The sequence below is a fragment of the Dipodomys merriami genome, unplaced genomic scaffold (assembly GCF_024711535.1).
Source record: "Dipodomys merriami isolate MVZ:Mamm:240054 unplaced genomic scaffold, mDipMer1.0.p SCAF_11, whole genome shotgun sequence".
Lineage (NCBI taxonomy): Eukaryota > Metazoa > Chordata > Mammalia > Rodentia > Heteromyidae > Dipodomys > Dipodomys merriami.
This window is the reverse complement of record NW_027202382.1, coordinates 46,822,500-46,842,378: the sequence shown is the minus strand read 5'-3', so window position 1 is coordinate 46,842,378 and position 19,879 is coordinate 46,822,500. Positions and strand designations below refer to the sequence as shown.

Here is a 19,879-nt window from a genome sequence, read left to right as displayed (position 1 = left end):
AATGGTTCCACCTGCTAAGTGTCAGCAAACATGGGGGCTGGGGGCCGAGCTGTCCATGCTGGAGTCAGGGGCTGAGAGCTGGGGCAGACTGGGCACACCTGTGCTGGAGAGCTGAGTGGGGCTGGGCCCGTGAGCATGCTGGGGCCCCTCAGGAGGGAAGGCTGGACTGACAGCGGCAGGAAGCATCCAGGGCCTGCTGGGTCTGAGGTGTGGCTAAGGCACTGGCCATCTCTGGTGGGGTCGCTGGACTGAGGAGGCTGGTTGTGGTAGGCAGACCTGGGCAAATCAGAAGCCTGCCAGAGCGCCTCCACGCCCAGAAGGGACAGGGGGCTGGGCCAGGCTCTGCAGTGGGTCTGGCTTTGTGCCTGAGGTCTAGCACTGAGCTCCTGCCTCTCAACAGGCACCAGGGAGCCATGGATCCCAGAGGTGAGCTGGAGGGAAAAAGGAGACTCATCATGGGCTTGGGGGCTTCTTAGCTTTGAGCTAGAGGTTCAGAGATGGTTGGTTAGGCAGCAGGGTTGGCAGGAGCCCTGAGGGTTTGTGGATCTGGTGTGTGTGTGTGTGTGTGTGTGTGTGTGTGTGTGTGTGTGTGTGTGTGTGTGTGTGTGTGTGTGTGTGTGTGTGTGTGTGTGTGTGTGTGTGTGTGTGTGTGTGTGTGTGTGTGTGTGTGTGTGTGTGTGTGTGTGTGTGTGTGTGTGTGTGTGTGTGTGTGTGTGTGTGTGTGTGTGTGCCGGCGTGTGTAGTGGGGACACAATGGTGGTGTTAGGACAGGAGCTGGACCTCAGTGGAGACTGTAGTGCCAGGCCTTTGCCTGGCCTTTGCAGCTTTCTGCCCGTTCCTGGCTCCTGTGGGTGCTAGTGACCCGTCTGTCCCCTCTGTCGGTTGTGGTCTCCACCTGCTCAGGTGCCAGAGGACCGGAGGAGATGTGAACTCTCAGATCTGTCAGGAGAGAGATGAATCGTGGGGAGCTGTGGGGAGAAAGCGGGAAGGAGAGGAGAGACCCCGGTGGCTGGTGGGTGACAATCCTTCTAGGCCACAGGTCAGAAGGTGAGACAGGAGGAAGGAGCTGAGGCAAGTGGGGGGCCGCCGCCCAGCCAGGCCTTGTGGATCAGGCCTGTGCTGCCAGTGTCTCTCCCTGCCCAGGTGGTCTGGGAGCCGGGAGCCTCTGTAGGGCCCTGCCCCCCAGCCTCCCTGCCACCTGAGGCCCCCGCTGGGCTGGGAACAAGACACCTGGGCTCTCGGGGACTTAGTGTCTGGGCACAAGGGACATTAGGCTGTGGGAGTCAGAGCAGGGGAGCAGCTCTGAGAACAGAGGCAGGTGGCACGCCCACTAGCAAGTGGCGATGGCCGGGCCCAGTCAGTGTGGATCTCCTAAAAGCTCTTGGTGGGGAGCAGCAGCCCCGCCTCCTCACCCTCTCTCCTCTGCCAGGGCCTGGCAGCCAGGTGGGCTCCATGGAGCCTCGGGAGGAAGGCAGGGTGTGCTACCTTCCTTCTGCCGGGGGTGTTCTTCAGCGTGGGTCGGCCTCTGTGGGGATCGCAGATACTTCAGAGTTGAACCCTGGCCCTGGGTGTCTCCCCTGCTTGGAAGATCAGGGAGAAAGATCCAGATCCCTCCCCAAGTGGCAGGGAAGTACTCCCAGAGGCGTCCTCATCCATTGACTCCTTTGTCTTGGCCTCTCAGGGCCTTCCGGGAGGGTTGCGAGAGGAAGCAGCTCCCTCCCCAGGGAGGCTGCTGCAGACCCGACAGGCTGCAGACACCTGTCTTTTAGTGAGCAGCTAGCAGCTCATCCTCCTGGGGGAGGAAGTGGGAATAATGGCCGCTTCTCACACCTGCCTGAACCTCTCCTTGATGGGCAGCAGGTAGACTGGCCTGGCCAGGCTGGCCTGGGGCCTCCTGTCACCAGACAGGCCGGGATGAATCTGTTCACGTTTGTCCCATTTCCTGGATCCCCGTGTTTTGAGCGTTTGACCTGTGTGTGGTGGAGGGTGCTGGTGCTTGAACTCCCGGCCTCACTTTTTCACTTAGCTTTATTATCAAGGTTGGAGCTCTAACACTTGAGCCACACCTCCACTTCTGGCTTTATTTTTGGGGGCCAATCCTGGGGCTTGAACTCCAGGCCTGGGTGCTGTTCCTGAGATTTTTTTTTTTTTTTGGTCAGTTGTGGGGCTTGAACTCTGGGCCTGGGCACTAGGCCTGGGTGCTGTTCCTGAGATTTTTTTTTTTTTGGTCAGTTGTTGGGCTTGAACTCCGGGCCTGGGCACTGACCCAGAGCTCTTCAGCTCAGTGCGAGCGCTGTACCACTTGAGCCACAGCATCACTTCTGGTTTTTCTGGTGGTTTATTGGAGATAAAAGTCTCTCGGACTTTCCTGCCTGGGCTGGCTTTGAACCATGGTCCTCAGATCTCAGTCTCTGGAGTAGCTAGGATTACAGGAGTGAGCCAACAGCCCCCCAGCTGTTCCTGAGAGTTTTTGCTCTATCACTTGAGCCACAGCTCCACTTTTTTGGTGATTACTTGGAGATAAGAGTCTCACAGAGTTCCCTACCCTGGCTGGCTTCAAACCTTAGTCTTCAGAGCTCTATTTTTTAAATAGCTAGGATTAAAGGCATGAGTCACCAGAACCTGGCTTGTCTAGAGTTTTATATAAAAGGAATTAGACGCTGAATTCCTTCTTTTCACCCAGAATAATTAAATTTGAGACTCTTTCAGTGGGTTGAGTTCACCCATAGCTCATTCCTCACACTGCCCCAGTGTATGGTCACACCTAGCCTGGCCTTAGCTTCTAGGTTAGACCTTTGGCAGGTGGAGCTGCGGGAGGCAAATGTAGACTAGTCTTTCTGTGGACACACCCATTTCCTTCCTCAAGGGGCAGGAAGCCCAAGTTAATTTCCAAAGTGCTTGTAGGGTCCTCTGTTCTCCAGTGGCTTCTGAAAGCTCTAGCTGCTCCCCTTGGCCCTGACAGATCACATGCTCAGCCTTTCATTCGTATACAATGCATGTAAGGCATCTTGTGATTTTAGAATACTTTCCCCTAATGACTAGTGAAGTTGAAATCTATGTTTCATATACTTTGCAGCTATCCATGAGTATTCTTTTGCTCTCTTTTTGTTACAGGTCTGGGGCTTGACCTGGGGCTTGCTCTTGCATAGCTTGCTTCCTAGTTGGTGTTGTACTGCTTGATTCATACTTCCAGGCCCACTTTGGCTGCTTACTATTATTAATATTATTATTATTACTATTGTTGTTGCCAATACTGGGGCTTGAACTTAGGGCTTTGTTCTTACACAGCCTGCGTTTCTACCTGCTTTTCTTTTTTTTTCCGGTGCTTTTCTACTAGATCCACATTGCCAGTAATCCATTTTGGCTGGCTTCCAGCCTTCTTCTCCTTCTTCTTCTCAGTATTGGGGCTTGAACTTGGGGCCTGAGTCCTGTTCCTTACCTGTTTTTGCTCAAGGTTAGCCCTCTACCACTTTACCACACCTCCACTTCTGACTGTTTAGTGGTTAATTAGAGACATGAGTCTCACAGACTTTCCTGCCTAAGCTGGATTTGAACCATGACCCTGTGATGAGTTTGTATATCAATAGCAACAAGCTTAGACTTAATAGTTTCACTTAGTTTATCTAAGCACTTCAAATACCACCCACACCGATAACTCACTCCTAGGCCTAATTCTACTAAGCTTGCCTCATGCCCGTGGCTCCGCAGTAGTGGACACTGGCAGGTGAGTGCAGTGGAGCCAAGGCCTGGGAGGAGAGGCAGGGCAGGGGAGAAGGGAGGCGGGGCCTGGGAGAGGAGGGGCGGGGTCAGGAGAGAGGAGAGGCTGGGCCAAGGGAGGAGCACCAGCTGGGAGAGGAGAAGCAGGCAGAGGTGGCTGGGGAGAGACAGGTGGACCCTGCAGTCCTGGTTTAGGCAGCTGTTTCCAGATGTCAGACTTTGCTAGAAAGCCATAATATTGCCACAAAAATAGACTTGAGCGTCAATGGAACAGGTTGGAAGATGCAGAAAACAAAAGCGCATAACTACAGTTGTTTGAGAGTCGGCAAAGGAGGGGAACAAACAGCCTCTTCAACAATGGGTGTTGGGAGGACTGGACAGCCATGTGCAGAAAACTAAAAGTGGATCCCTGTTGTCATCATGCATTTTGAAGTTGAACAATAGGAAAGGTTGGCAGGGGTGTGGGGGAAAAGGATCTCTACTGCTGTGCTGGTGGGAATGTAAACCAGTACAACCACTCTGGAAAGCAGTCTGGAGGTTCCTCAAAACCGAAACTTTCCTGTGACCAGCCATACCACTCCTGGGCATCTACCCTGACCATCACGAGCCAGGATATGATAAAGACACCTGCACATCCATGCTCACTGCCACACTATTCACAATAGCCGAACCATGGAAACAGCCCAGATACCCCACAATAGAGGAGTGGATCCAAAAAATGGGGTACCTGTGCACAATGGAATTTTACACAGCCATTCGAAAGAAATAATGTCATTTGCAGGGAAATGGATGGAACTAGAACAAATCATGTTAAGTGAGGTAAGCCAAGATCAGAGAGACCAACTTCACAGGTTCTCCCTGATGTGCAGAAGTTACAATGAAAATGCACTGGGATAGGACAAAGTATACCAGATTCTAGATATGCACATACAGAGGAGAGTTTTAGGAGAGAATCATAAAGGTGTAATGGCCAAGCACCTCTTCATGTGTATATAAAATAATAGACATACTGAAACAAACTCCAAAGAAATGGAAACAAAGGACTTAAAAATTGATTTCTTTTTCTGCTGATTCCTTATTGTTTACCTTATACATGGCGTGCTCACGTGCACTTCTGTGGGAGGGCGGGGGGAGGACCCAGAATATGAGGGAAAAGGGTAAAAAAATGCAGCAGTGGAGCGCACTGGTCATCGGTGAAAGTGAACTGTGCAACTGTGGGTGCAGACGGGAGGGAGGGAATAGGAGAGAATGAAGGACAGATGACTCTGTGGCAAAGCAAATGGATTTATTACCTGACGCAAGTCAATGTAACCTCTCTGTATATATAACCCTTCTAAATTAACAATAAAGTAAAAAAAGAACTTAGTTTTAAAAGTTAAAAAAATGGGCCTGGGAAGGTGGCTCAGTGGTAGAGTGCTTGCCTTGCATGGATGAGGCCCTGGGTTTGATTCCTCAGCACCACATAAGCAGTAAAAGCCGGAAGTGACGCTGTGGCTCAGGTAGTAGAGCTCTAGCGTTCAGCTGGAGAGCTGAGGGACAGCGCCCAGGCCCAGAGTTCTGGCCCCACGACTGGGAAAAAACAAAAACAAAAAGAAAGTTTAAAAATTTGAAAGTTACTTGAAAACTAAGAAGTTGTTTTCACTTAGATTTTCCTACAGCCAAACCATGTCCCAACTACATACATGAGGGGAAAAATTACATTCAAGGTATGTGGCAACCAGGCACCAGTGGCTCACACCTGCAATCCTAGCTACTCCGGAGGCTGAGATCTGAGGATCACAGTTTGGAGCTCCCCACAGCAGATCAGTCCATGAGACGCCATCTCCTAAATAATCAGCAAAAATAAGGGCTGGGGGTGTGGCCCAAGTGCTCCAGTGCTCGCTGAGCAAGCCAGGGAGCAGGAATGAGGCCTGGGTTCCAACCTTAGTGCAGGCCAAATACACAAATGAGAGGTCTGGTGTTCCCTGCCCGGTTCCTAGGTTTCCCAGAAGCTAGTAGGAATTATGTGTTTCATGGCTGGAGGAGTAGGAAACAGTAAGGTAAAGATAGACCAGTAGTACAGGGAGATGAAAGGACTGATTTTAGGGCCTGAGCCAATCACAGGTGGTGATGTGTGGTGTTCAGTAAGCCTTTCTGAGAATGCCTGTTAGGGGTATTTGAACTCTTTCCCTCCCTTCTTCCCTCCTTCCCTCCCTCCCTCCTTCCTTCCCTCCCTCGTTCCCTCCCTCCCTTCCTCCCTCCCTCCTTCCCTCTGTCCCTTCTTCCTTCCTTCCTTCCTTTTTCCTTCCTTCCTTCCTTCCTTTTTCCTTCCTTCCTTCCTCCCTTCCTTCCTTCCTTCCTTCCTTTCTTTTTCTTAGTCTGGGACTTGAACTCAGTACCTGAAGCTTTTACTCTTTCCCTAGCACTCTCCCAACTGAGCCACGCCCCCAACCCAATATTCCAAGTCTAAAGCAGGAAAACTCCTGACTTTCGAAGCTCAGTGACCAGCGCTGGCCCAGCATGCGCAGGTTCCTCACAGAAAGTCAAAGGAAAGAGATGCTGGGAGGAGGTGAGGGAAGGCGGGGGAGCAGCTGAGCTTCCCACTCTGTATTTCAGGAAAACTGAAGCACTACTTGCTTCACCCCGGAACCCTTCTCCTGATGACTCTCGCTCTGGTCTTCTTCAGGTAAGAGGCTGGGCTTGGGAGTGGCCCGCCGGACCTGGGTGGGGCCCTGGGCTGCCTTCCACACCACAATCCCAGCAGGATGAGGGTGCTGCCACCCTCAGCTGGCCTAGATGGTGTGTCCAGCCTGTCCTGGCCTGTGCCCTTGGCCCTCACGGTGATGCCCATTTTCCTTCCACTTGGTGGAGGGTCTCTGGGCTGGGTGGTTGGCCTGGGGAAGGGGAGGAAGGCCAGTCTGGGTGGAGGGTAGGGCCATGCAGGGGATCCCTGCAGGCCTGCATCCTGAGCAGCTGTCTCTGCCCACTTCCTTCTCTTAGCTATGGGTTCTTGACCCCCAGCAGACAGGCACAGGGAGGCCTGGGAGCTGAGTCCAGGTGAGTGAGGCTGAGGGATGGAGGAGGGGCCTGTGTGGTCTGTGCTGGGAGCCTGACCTGTGTGTCCCGTCCGGCAGCCTTTGTCACCTCAGTTGCCCTAAAGCGTCGTCTGCCTGTCCCCCTTTGTCCTCAGCTCCCATCTGACCTCCAGCCCCGACCCTGGGCTCCCCTGGCTCTCTGTGCCCTCCACCTGAGGAGCCTGTTGAGAGCATGGCTTAGCCTTCCACCCTCCTGCCTCACCCCTGTACCAGGTGGTCCCCAGGTCCTCATCTGCCTTTCTGTGTCTCCACATCCGTGGGCTTCTCTTTGCCTTCTCAGCCCTGTGGTAGCAAAGCTTGTCTGTCCCTCCATCTGCCTGGCCCCTCCCGCCACAGGAGCTGCTCCTCCTGGCACAGGTTAGGAGCTCCTGTGGCCTGACCCCTCCTGCTGGACCTCCACAGCCCACTGCTGCCGGCCGTGTGTCCCCCGCAGCTCCAGGCAGGCCAGGCTCCAGCTCTTGTTTGCTCCCTGCCCTCTGCCTGGATGTCTTGTCTCCTTTTTGTTTTGTGTTCTGGCTGCTTCTTCCTCGGTCAGTGCTCTACCCCACTCACCACTCCTCTCACGCAGTCTTTGTGGCTGGTAGTTTTGCAAATGCAGGCCCAATTCCTTCCTTCCTTCCTTCCTTCCTTCCTTCCTTCCTTCCTTCCTTCCTTCCTTCCTTCCTGTCTTCGTTCCTTCCTTCATTTTTTTCTTTCATTCTTGCCTTTTTATATATGTATATAGCATCTCCAGCTTTTCCCCTATAATGCTCGTATCGCCATCACCCAAGTAGGGGGCCAGGTATGAGTGCTACTGTGATTTTTTTTTGTCAGTCATGGGGCTTGAACTCTAGGACTGGGCGCTGTCCCTCAGCTCTTCAGCTCAAGGCTAGAGCTCTACGACTTGAGCCACAGCGCCACTTTGGGCTTTTTGTGCTTTTTATGTAGGGCTGAGGAATCGAACCCAGGGCATCATGCGTGCAAGGCAAGCGCTCTATCACTGAGCCACTCTACCACTGGTACTGTGCTCTTTTTTTATTACTAGCTTACAGTGGTTATACAATAGGGCTATAATTATTTTTATATCTCCACATGTTTAAGTGTATTCCAGTCATTCTCACTCCTCTACCTACCCCGCCCCCCAAAAGGTTTCTTTGCTCTGTGTTCATAGTTGTAAGCCATCTGCTCCAGCTGAATTCAGCCTCTCTCTTCCTCCTTGTTAGTCCCAGCCCCTCCCAGGGGGAGTTGACTGGGCAGTGGTGTATGGATTGGCGGGTGGCTCTGGGTTGGCAGATGTCCAAGGTGCTGTCTGGGATGGGTGGGGGTGCTTGGCTTCACAGGCTGCTGCAGGAGCGTCCCAGGGCCTGGGGCGTGGAAAGTTCAGGTGGTGACCAGTCATCGCCCCTGCTCTGCTCTCTTTAGATGGATATAGGGTCTGATGTGGGTTTTTGTGCTCGAGGAAGACTGCCTTTAACTGTGCAGCCGTAGGAGGAGTCAGAGGGGACGGTACTGTTGGAATTACACTAGCTGCTTGGTTGCTGGGGTGGGAAGGGGTCGGAGCCCAGCTTTTTGGGAGAGGGGTGTGGGACGTGGAGTGAGTGAGTAGAACAGGATTGAGTGGATGTTGTGCTGAGTTCAGGCCGCCAGGGGAAGTGAGGCGAGCTGAGTAGGTATATAGGCAGGCAGAAATTAAAAACAAGCTGCCACCAATGATCAAGAAGGGAGAAGAGAAGAAAGACAACCAAAAGAGAAAAACAGAAACAAGAAACCCAAGACAGCAACACCCAAAACAGAGCAAAATTCCTCAATAAAATTAATGTCCAGGTGATCAGTCGCTAGGTGCGCATCAGCTAAGAGGAAGAGTTCAGGGCGGGACCAGCCAGGACAGGTGAGCAGCCTTCAGCGCTGGGCTGGGGCTGGGCCTCCGCTGACCTCACAGCAGGGAGTCCCGAGGCTGCCCCGTGCCTGCGGCCTGTGTGGCACTGCTGCCTCATCAAATGTGGGCCGGATTGATTGGGTCTCCTCCAGCTTAGCCCCATGTCCTGTGTGGCTGCTGAACTCGGTTTGATTTGGGGAATTGCCACAGGAGCTTCGTGCCTGGGCTGGCCTCCAGCTGGGATCCCCCACCTCCCTCTCTTGGGTGGCCAGGCGGCCGCTGGACAGCCAGATTCTCCTGTCCAGGGCCCAGCAGTCAGGTTCTTGATCCCTGGCCCTCCCTGGGATTTGGGGTTGACTGGCCTCGGCGTGGGAGGGGTGGCCTTCCCCCAGGCCAGCTAGTCCCATGCACTTGTGCCTGATACTCTGCTCTTGGCATAGACCTGACCCCTGTGTCCTCCTTTAGAGTGGCTGCTGTGGAGGGGGAGCACGAGCAGAGCAGAGCCTTGTCCAGGTAGTGTCCTCTCCTGGTGCCTCTGGACCTGGTGTGTGAGTGGGGAGGGGGCTGGGCACCCCTGCCTGGGCCTGATCTGGGCAGTGGGACTTCCCTTGCCAAACAAAATAAAACAAAAAAATTTTTAAATATTTAAAAATAGTTATTATAAAGATAATATAGAGAGGCATTACAGTTACATAAGTCAGGTAATGAGTACATTTTTCTTTGGACAATGTCACCCCTTCCCTCTCTGTCTCCCTGACTTTCCCTCCCGACCCCACGCATAAGTTGTAGAGTTCATTCTCAACACAGTGTCCAGTGAGTACCACTGCTGCATTTGTTCACCCTTTGTCCCTCCATTTCTATGCCCCCTTTACCCTTCCAAGGACAGGTAAATGAATAAACAAGAAAAAAAAAGAAAACAAAACCAGCAATGAAGAAGTAAACCTCTTGTTTCTATTTCCTGGAGTTCATTTTGATAAACATTAGTTTATCCGATCAGATGCACATAGGCATTGTGCCTTTGTATCCACCTGATTTAAAGAGGAATACTCTCATGCTGGTGTAACGAGAACTTAAACTTCATGTGTGTGTGTGTGTGTGTGTGTGTGTGTGTGTGTCTGTCTGTCTGTCTGTCTGTCTGTCTCCATCTGTGTCGTTGATTATGTGTGTGTGTGTGTGTCTGTCTGTCTGTGTATGTCTGTGTCTGTATTCGTGTCTGTGTGTATATCTGTCTGTGTGTCTGTGTCTGTGTCATTGAGTATGTGTATGTGGCAGTACTGATGTTTGAACTCAGGGATTTATTACTGTCCCTTAGCTTTTCACTCAAGGCTAGCTCACTACCACTTGAACTACAGCTCCACTTCTGGCTTTTGGTGGCTAACTGGAGATAAACATCTCAGACTGTCCTGCCCAGGCTGTGTTTGAACTGCGATCCTCAGATCTCAGCCTCCTGAGTAGCTGTGATTTCAGGCATGAGCCACTGCACCAGCAGGTTTTGCCCTTTTGTGAGTGGCGTGATTTTGTCACCTGTGTCATCAGGGTTCATCCCTGCTGCAGCCTGCACTGTGCTTCCCTGCCCTTTCCATGCTGACTCCTACTCCCAGAGCCATCACGGGAAGATAATGATGGCTGCTGCAGGCTCTGCCCTGTGGGCTCCTCATCTGTGGGGTCCGCTGCTCCCAGTGTCCCAGGCCTGGCATGGACAGGGTTTCCTGCCACCTTTGAGGCTGGGCTCTGACACCCTGAGACGGGGAGCTTGGGCTCTGGGTGCCACAGAAACTGCCACAGGCCAGTCTGAGGCCCAGGAGAGCTGGTGTGGGCATCTGATGGTTCCCTGGGGCAGAGATTGCTGCTCAGCCCCTCCCCCATAGAGTTATAGGAGCCACTAGGCCCCTCCCAGCCTGCAGCATAGGTCCACCAGCCCTGTGGTTCCTGGGAGCTCGGTTCCTCTGTCACTTTGCTATGACAAATTAGAGACTGTCATGCCTCAGCCCCTCCACCAGCTCTGGTTCTGGGTAATGAGGGGGTGCAACCAAAGTAGACATTGAAGGACGGCTCACAATACCCCACAGCCCCGTGGGACGAGGGTCCCGAGTGACTCCTGTGCACACCTGTGTTTTGGTTTTCAGGATGGTGTATCCCCAGCCGATGGCTCTGACGCCCGCGTGAGTAAATGGACTGACACTGCAAGGGGCGCAGGGGTCTGTGGCAAAGATATGCACATGCAGTTTCTTAGGGCTGGCTTGTGGCTTGGCTACCATGCCTGAATCCTCCACAGGGCAGGAAAAAGCAACAAACGCTCAAGATTTTCCTGGATTAGTGCTCAATGTTCTGTTTCCTGTTTGGTTTTTTTTTGTTTTTTTTTCTTTTTATATTGGAGGTTGACCTGAGGACCTCAGAGGATCTTTTCTGTTTCTTTGACTTGAGTTCCTGGCAGAGTCACGGGTTCCCTAAGGGGTGCTTGGGTGGGGTGAGGACCACTCCAAGCCTTGCCACCAGATCTCAGCTCCTTCTGCAGCAGCAGGGCTGGCATTTGGGGCTGGCTGCTGCCTGGTCCCCTCGAGTCTGATTTGCCTCTGGTTGGTCTCATGGTGATGGCCAGGTCTGCCTGTGGGAGGACGGAGGCAGCCAGGGAGAGGGCAGGTACGGCGGTGGGCACACATTGCACACCGAGTGTGGCTCTCTTTCTCTGTGCAGTAGGAGAGACGTCCTTGTCCTGACGCCGTGGCTGGCTCCCATCATCTGGGAGGGGACCTTCAACATTGACATCTTGAATGAGCAGTTCCGGCTTCAGAACATCACCGTGGGGTTATCTGTGTTTGCCGTCAAAAAGTAAGAGATGGGGGCTGGGAAGGTGGCTCAGTGGTAGAGTGCTTGCCTTGCATGCCCGAGGCCCTGGGTTTAATTCCCCAGCACCACATAAGCAATAAGAAAAAAGCCGGAAGTGGCGCTGTGGCTCAAGTGGTAGAGCACTAGCCTTGAGCTGAAGAGCTGAGGGACACCGCCCAGGCCCCCCCCAAAAAAGTAAGAGATTGTGCAGCGTGGAGGGCAGAGGCCTGGGGACACCCAGATCTGTCCTGTATTCAGGCCGTGGTGGAGGGTGGGGGGAGATGGAAGGGTGGCTGTGAAAGTTCCTTCACTCCGTGACCTTCCTGGGCCCCGGTGGCTCAGCCGCTGGTCCAGCCCAGTGCCATTTCCCCTGACAGCTCCTCCCCTTATCCCCTCAGCCAGGGGAGGCTGCACCCCCTCTGCTAGAGGAGGCAGCAGGAGAGGAGGGAGGAGCCTGGCTTCCTCTGGGAGCAGCAGGAGCATGGTGCCGGCCAACCGGGGGCCGCTGCTGTACACTGTGATGCCAGGCAGGGCTGAGGCGACAGTCTGTAGACCATCCATCTGCAGGCCTCTGCGGGTGGCAGCCCATCGGTCAACCCCAGGGGTGCTGGTGGGACCCGCTGGATGGGAGCTCGTGAGCAAGCTGCCTCAGGCCCAGCTGCCCTGTGGGAGGCTGTGGAGAAAGGCCTGGGTGCAGGAATGGGCCCTGGGGTGTAGATGGAAGCTCGTGCCCGCCACAGAGCAGCAGCAGCAGTGTGCAGAAGGACCCTAGGACAGCCCGAGGCTGCCACTACCTCACCAGCTGGGACTTGAGGCGGTGGTGGCTGGCGGGAGGGTCTCAGAAGGGCACAGATGCAGCATGAGTGCTCTGGTCCCACTGCCGGGGACTAGAGCAGCACCCAGCACAAAAGCCCTGCTGCCACGTATGGGCACGCTGTCTCCCTGGGACCCGGTGCGGGCCCAGCAGACACCAGCAGGTGCTGAGCCCGTGGGAAGGCGGCCAGCCACCCCACCGCTGTCAGCTGGGGCTGAAGCCTCGGTGGCTGCGCTTGGTGCCCTGAGAAGGATTCACTGAGGAGCCCGTGCCATGTGGGTACGAAGGGTGAGCGTGGGCAGCAAGTGGAGAGCCCTGTCCCGGGGCAGGGGCTGAGGCTCTGGGCAGCCTCGAGGGGGGACCGGCCATGAGGCAGGCGGAACCTTCCTGAGCTACAGCTCTTGCTCTTGGCTCTAAGGCCCGGGTGTGAGCAAACGCTGGTGGGTCTGCCCCTTCTCCCTCAAGTGCCCATCTGCCTGGCCTGCCGCTCCCTGCGCTTCCTGAGGATCCAAGGCCCCTCTTAGGTCTACCAAAGGTTTACTGAGGCCATTGTCTGAAGGCTACTTCATGCTGTGAAGGAAGGGCTGGGTATAGAGACTCTTCCTTCCCCAAGAGGGGGCTGAGGGACAGGTCCACAGGAGGGGAGGCAGTATGCAGACACAGGGACCCTGGACAGCTGTCCTGGAGCCCCAGGGATGATGGCCAGGTGTCGTGGAGCCCCAAGTGTCCAGAGGTGTGACAAAGACAGCTTTGGGAGTTGGCGCCTCGCTCAGGCCCACATGGGCCGCAGAACGTTGGGGCCATAGGAAGCCTCTGGCTCTGGCTCAGGTCTGCTGTGGACTGTGGGGTGCTGGTGGTCCCCATCTCTCAGAGCAGGGTGATTGGCAGGAGCGGGTGGGGCTCCGCTGGACCCAGGTGGGTTCTGACTCAGGCTCAGCCACACCTCCCCCACCCCTCATCCTCCCTTGCAGGTATATCACCTTCCTGAGGCTGTTCCTGGAGTCTGCGGAGCAGCACTTCATGGTGGGCTACCGCGTCACCTACTACGTGTTCACCGACCGGCCGGCAGACGTGCCCCAGGTGGGGCTCGGGCTGGGGCGGCGGCTGGCGGTGCTGCCCGTGCGCAGCTACCCGCGCTGGCAGGACGTGTCCATGCGCCGCATGCAGATGATCAGTCAGTTCTTGGAGCAGCCCTCCCGGCAGGAGATGGATTATCTGGTGTGCGCCGACGTGGACATGAAGTTCCAGGACCACGTGGGCGTGGAGATCCTGACCCCGCTCTTCGGCACCCTGCACCCCGGCTTCTACACGAGCAAGCGCAATGCCTTCACCTATGAACGCCGGCCCCAGTCCCAGGCCTACATCCCCCACGACCAGGGGGATTTTTACTACTTGGGGGGCTTCTTTGGGGGGTCAGTGGAGGAGGTGCACCGGCTCACCAAAGCCTGTCATGAGGCCATGGCGGTCGACCGGGCCAACAACATCGAGGCTGTGTGGCATGACGAGAGCCACCTGAACAAGTACCTGCTGCTCCGCAAGCCCACCAAGGTGCTGTCCCCGGAGTACCTGTGGGACCTGCACATGCTGCCCTGGCCCTCCATCCTGAAGAAGCTGCGGTTTGTCGCTGTACACAAGAATCACCAGGAAATCCGGAACCGCTAGTGGGACTGGAGGGCGGTGGTCAGCGACGCCAAGGGCATGCAGCCCGTGCTGCACTGGAAGGTGCAGGGAGCCGGGGCGAACGCAATTAGACTTCGCCCACTCCCTTGCAGCTTTGAGGTCCATATTAGACAGTGCGTGGCGGGACGGTGGGTCCTGGGCTTTGCACATGCGCGAGCCACGTAGAGTCCCCAGCCAATCCCGTGGCACCTGGTGACGGTGAAAGGCAGACGACCAATGATAGAACGACCCGTGTTCCTATTCCCTATATAAGCGGCCATGTTTTGGGTGCACGCTCTCTCGCGCTCAAGCTCTCCTACAAGTAAGAAGGCTCTCCAATAAAGTGTGATCTGAGAAGACTCCTGGTGTGGTGGTCGTTTTTCCTTGCTGGCCGAGAAGGCGTTCGCCGCAAGTGGTGCCGAAACCGGACCTGCGCGAGAGGCTGAACAGGAGCCAGAACTCAACACACGGAGAGTGTGGTGCACCGGTAAATTCCCAGGAAAAGGGGGAATCCGCGACAAGAGCGGGGGTAAGTTCCCAGGTAAGAGGGGATCCGCGATTAATGCGGGAGGGATTTTTTGCTCGTCTCGGTAGATAAAAGAGAGAGCGGAAACCCGGGAAGAAATAAAATACAGGCCTAAAGTGAAAGTAACAAAAAAATAGAACTTTAGAACTAAGATGGGCGCTGCCCGTCACATCCAATTTTTCTGGCCCTGGAAGAGCTGCTATGCTCAAAAGGACTAAAGTTAAAAAAGGATACTTTACGGAGGTTCCTTGAGGAATGCAACATTGTAGCTCTTTGGTTCATAGTGTCCCGGAGCCCTACCTCAAAGGAAATGATGTTACAAATGGGCTACTGCCCAGGGCAAGGACTAGGAAAAAACTTGCAAGGCTGTAAAGAGCCTATTGATGCCCACCGAAAACTTGATAGACATGGGCTGGGTTTTTCATAGGGGCCGCTAAGAATCATATTTGAAAGAGTTATATTTTACTGCTCATCATTGTCATACCTTGTAACTAGCATTTAGATATTTAAAGGATCTATTAAATTAGCATTGTATTTGGACAAAACATAACCAAACTCCAGGCCTATTTTCTTTCATACCTAATTAGAAATAAAAGCTAGAAGTTCTTTAAATTCAGTAGGCCAGTAATAGCTTATAATTCCCTTTCTTAAATTGACTTTTCTGCTGTGAGCTTTCTAATGACTTTATTTTCGAAGTTCCTGCTCAGGAACTTGAGGAAAAAATGCTTGGATTCAGGTTGATTTTGAGTGTAAGTTTCCTATAACTCAAACACAAATTTTGATTAGTTTAATTGGATCCTAAGTGTTTTGAATTTCTTGATTGATATAGTAAGATAGTAGAAAGATTCAAGTTTCATAGACTCACGAACAAAAGTTAGACAAACAGGGACTGGGTTTTTCATAGCGGCCACTGGGGCGGGCATTCCCATAGTTTGGAAGACGGGGGATCCAGTATGGGTGCCTCAGTGGCCACTGCCCTCGGAAAAGCTTGCTGCTGCTCAAACTCTAGTACAAGAACAGGTAGAACTGGGGCACCTTAAGCCTTCTGTTTCTCCTTGGAATACTCCTATTTTTGTAATAAAAAGGAAATCCGGAAAGTGGAGATTGCTACATGACTTGCGTTCAATCAATGGACAAATGCAAATTATGGGTCCAGTTCAGAGGGGCATTAATTCTCAGTTGTGAGGAGGGTTAATGGTGGTCAACCAAAGGATTGATCTCGTCCAGGAACAAGTGGACACCCTTTGGCAAATTGCTCAGCTTGGCTGTCAGTGGAAGTATGAGGGGTTATGTGTGACAAGCATTCAGTATGATAACCTTACCCGAGCTGCAAACTTATCTAAACAGTTGTCGAGTTATCTTCTAGGTAACTGGACTGGTGAGTTTGATGAAATGCTGGACCAGCTGCGGATTGCCATTGTGACCGTGAATTCAATGCGAGTGGACCCTGGATTTGTGGAGGGACTCCAGTCTTGGATCTCCTCTGCAGTCTCCTGGTTTAAAGAGTGGGTGGGAGTCGGAATGTTTTTAGCCTGCTGCCTGGGAGGATGCGTGGTCTGCCTATGGTTGGTCTGTCGCCTTCAAGCCCAAACCAGAAGGGACAAGGTTGTTATCTCGCAAGCATTAGCCGCTTTGGAGAGTGGATCCTCACCCCAGATCTGGCTGTCGGCCCTGAGAGGCAATTAAGCCTTACCATTCTGCATAGCCTTAGCACCCCAAGGAATCAGGGGATCCCATTGCACCGGGACAGGTATGCAATTTGCAATTTGGGACAGGGTGCGAGGCAAGTGCACTGCACTTGAGGAGGACCATCTCCTCAAGAAGAGCATGCTGGGTTGCAAGTGGGTTGATGCCCAAGATCCCACCTCTGCAAAAAAGGCATCGGACAGGCCTGGTCATCACTGGGGAAGGCGCCCCTCAGGCGAAGGCCAGTGCAAGGTCCTCTCATTAATGTTTTAGACAGAGGCCCAACCTCTACTCTTACCTGTTGCCAAAAAACAAAAAGGGGGAACTGCAGGGAGCCGGGGCGAACGCAATTAGACTCTGCCCACTCCCTTGCAGCTTTGAGGTCCATATTAGACAGTGCTTGGCGGGATGGTGGGTCCTGGGCTTTGCACATGCGCGAGCCATGTAGAGTCCCCAGCCAATCCCGTGGCACCTGGTGACGGTGAAAGGCAGACGACCAATGATAGAACGACCCGTGTTCCTATTCCCTATATAAGCGGCCATGTTTTGGGTGCACGCTCTCTCGCGCTCAAGCTCTCCTACAAGTAAGAAGGCTCTCCAATAAAGTGTGATCTGAGAAGACTCCTGGTGTGGTGGTCGTTCTTCCTCGCTGGTCGAGAAGGCGTTCGCCGCAGGAAGGCTTTTAGAGAAAAGGCTTAGTGCCAACCTTCCTTTGACACTAGAAGTTGCTGAAGCTCCCCTCCCCCATCTCCCCACCTGTGTCTCCCCTGTCCTCCCAAGGCCAGCAGGCAGGCCAGGTACCAACTCGCTACAGAGACAGGCCTGGTACTCGGGTGCAAGTCGGGGCCTCTAGGATGGATGACCTTGCCATCGGCCCCCACTGTGTGTCCTTGACTCTGGAAGCAGGAGGTCAAAGCCCCTCCACAGAAGATGGATTATATCGTGGACTAGGGGAAGGGGCAGGGCGGTGGGCCTGAAGAGCCTGGGTCTGGGCCATCTTCAGCCTCAGGCTGTTTTCCTGGTCCTCTGAGTTCTGGTAGCAGAGCAGACGCTGGAGGACGTCCTTCCTGCCATGCTGTGTGGGGAGGCTTCGTGGTGAGGCTTCAGGTCAATGATGGCCTGGAGAGGCCATGGCCTCTGCCCAGCTCCAAGGAGGCTGTAGCCGGCTGGCCCCGTCCCTAAACTCAGAGCCTAGATGCTGTCCCTTAGCTTTTGTGCCCAAGGCTAGCACTCTACTTTTTGAAACACTGCTCTACTTAAATCTTTTTGGTGGTTAATTGGTGATAAGGAGTCTCATAGACTTTCCTTCCTAGGCAAGATTTGAACTGCAGTCCTCAGATCTCAGCCTTCTGAGTAGCAAGGATTGCAGGTGTGAGCTACTGGTGCCTGGCAATATCTTGTTTTAACTTGTGGTTCTCTTGTGACATTTGATGTGGAATGATTTTTCATAATTACTTACCATGTGTGACTTTTGTGGGGGGTACTAGAGATTAAACCACCACCTCATGCTTGCTAGGAAAGATCTCTACCACTGGAGCCATGCCTCCAACCCACCTTCTGCCCAAGTTTTAATTGGTTTGCTTTTTATCATTGGATTTGGAGAGTTCTTTGTATAATTTCTGCATGTTCCTTATCATTCTGCGTTTCACATTTCCATATTGGGCTTGACTTTTTATTCTCAGTAAAACCTTTCATCAAGCAGAATGGCATTTTTTGTTTCCTTTCATTTTGTTGTTTTATTTCATGGATCCTGGGGCTTAAACCCTGGGCCTGGACACTGTTCCTGAGCTTTTGTGTTCCAGGCCAGTGTTGTTCCAGTTGAGTCACAGCTCCACTGTCAGCTGTCTGTGGTTAATTGGAGATAAGAGTCTCATGGAACTTTCCTGCTAAGTTGGCTTCAAACTGTGGTCCTCAAATCTCAGCCTCCTGTGTAGTTAGGATTACAGGTGTGAGCCACCCATACCTGGCTAGAGGTATTGAATTAATTAGATCCTCCAGGTCTCAATTGGCTTTTTCACTCCAGTCTAGCACTCTGCCACCTGAGCCACACCACCACTTTTGGCATTTTGCTGGAAAAATGGAGGTAAGAGTCTCATGGACTTTCCTGGCATACACTGTGATCCTCAGATCTCAGCCTCCTGAGTAGCTGGGATTACAGGTGTGAGCCCATTAGTACCTGGCTAGTGTTTAATGAAGTTTATCAGTTATAGTTTGGGACTTGTACCTGAGACACCTCTACCAAGGTCACTTAGTCACAAGGTCACCTTGTGACACCTTCTAGGAGTTGATGCATGAGCAGGTGTCTGTTCTGCTGTGAGTTTCTTTGCAAAGTGTGTGTGTGTTTGTGTGTGTGTTTGTGTGTGTGTGTGTATGTAAGAGAGAGAGAGAGAGAGAGAGACGATGTCCAGATGTCCAGTACTGCCCCACTTGTGGACAGGCTCTCCTGCCTTGGTGTACTTGCCCGTGTGCCTTTGTGGGGGGACTCGACTGTACTTCTCTGGTCTTCACTCTGCAGCACCCAGTCTGAAGGACTGTAGCTGTGTGACATCAGGAAGCGGGGTGACATCAGAAGTGGCAAAGGGAGGACCTCCCACGCGGGCCCTCCCGAAAGGCATCCAATCAGCAGGAAAATGCACCTGTCAGAGGCACCTGCTCCCCTGAACCCTGACACGGAGCTTCTCTCATTACCAGACTCTACGCCTTCTCCCCGTTTCCCGGACGCTAAGCTGACCACCCTGAACCACAAAGCAGAGCAACAGTAAAACAATGGCTCAGATGCATGAACATGCTTTGGCTTTCCATTTCTCTGTGCCGAATTTCTATGAGAAATGTTGGTAATCCAGAGTGTTCAGGCCTTTCACCTCCTGTTAATTAATTGATTGATTGATTGATTCTTTTCTGTTATGTGGTGCTGAAGAATCGACGTCCCATCCCTCTAATCTTTTCATATATCTTCCCACTCCAATCTTTCCTCACCCAGGCTGCTAGCCCTTTTGTCCCTTGAAAAGTTCTTTTTTTTTTTTTTTGGAGGGGTTACCGTCGTGGGCCTGAACGCTGGGCCTGGCATTGTTCCTCAGCTCTTCAGCTCAAGGCTAGTGCTCTACCACTTGAGCACAGCACCAGTTCTGGCTTTTTTCTTTTTGCTTATGTGGTGCTGAGGAATCGAACCCAGGGCCTCATGCACAAGGCAATCGCTCTACCACTGAGCCACCTTCCCAGCAGCCTGCTTTACTTCTTATTTTTATTTCATTTTATCGTAGCTGGATTCCCTGCACGATGCTGGCAAGAGTCACAAATATCTCCGCCAGGCTTCATAGCAATCCGTTCTCTCCTATTGCTCTGTGTGTCTGTCTGCAATCAGTAACCTATCATTCTCTCATAAAGCTGAAGAGTGCCTCACAGCACTCATTCTCTGACTTTGCTCTTCACGTTCTCTTGCTTCTGGTTAGCTCTAAATATATTTCCATGAATTTCAAAACAGTGCATCAGCTGCAACCTAGCAATGCCTTGCGGTGCTGAGGGGAATGAATTCAATTATAGTTGATTCTGAAGAAAAGAGGCATCTCATTCATGCCCAGAGATCATGATAACTAAAGGAAGAACCATGGCAAATCCAGAGCTAACCTCTAGAACCAAGGGCTCAGGCCTCTGAGGGATGAAAAACACATCGAAGTAGAGGCGAAAAACAATGGCCACATGGAAGAGAGTGCAGGCCAAAAATA

General features: G+C 52.9%; 1 protein-coding gene across 4 annotated transcripts; it reads left to right on the top strand.

The window, feature by feature from the left end:
* Nucleotides 1-326: 326 nt before the first annotated feature.
* On the top strand, nucleotides 327-14,304 carry LOC138822260 (histo-blood group ABO system transferase-like). Of its 4 annotated transcripts, XM_070014959.1 has the most exons (7): nucleotides 327-426; nucleotides 6,313-6,382; nucleotides 6,697-6,753; nucleotides 9,112-9,159; nucleotides 10,773-10,808; nucleotides 11,341-11,475; nucleotides 13,258-14,304. In XM_070014959.1, exons 1-7 carry the CDS (start codon nucleotides 414-416, stop codon nucleotides 13,946-13,948), a joined length of 1,050 nt encoding a protein of 349 aa, XP_069871060.1. In that variant the 5' UTR covers nucleotides 327-413; the 3' UTR covers nucleotides 13,949-14,304. The 4 variants fall into 4 exon arrangements, with proteins under 4 accessions (XP_069871060.1, XP_069871061.1, XP_069871062.1 ...); XM_070014960.1 differs by lacking the exon at nucleotides 9,112-9,159; XM_070014962.1 differs by lacking the exons at nucleotides 327-426; nucleotides 6,313-6,382 and adding an exon at nucleotides 7,719-7,789 and having other exon boundaries at nucleotides 6,707-6,753.
* Nucleotides 14,305-19,879: the final 5,575 nt, after the last annotated feature.

Excerpts from the sequence above, each read along its gene's own strand:
- LOC138822260 (XM_070014959.1), top strand. Across the intron at positions 10,809-11,340 it reads CCGATGGCTCTGACGCCCGC|TAGGAGAGACGTCCTTGTCC; the intron begins GTGAGTAAATGG and ends TTCTCTGTGCAG. Across the intron at positions 11,476-13,257 it reads TCTGTGTTTGCCGTCAAAAA|GTATATCACCTTCCTGAGGC; the intron begins GTAAGAGATGGG and ends CCTCCCTTGCAG.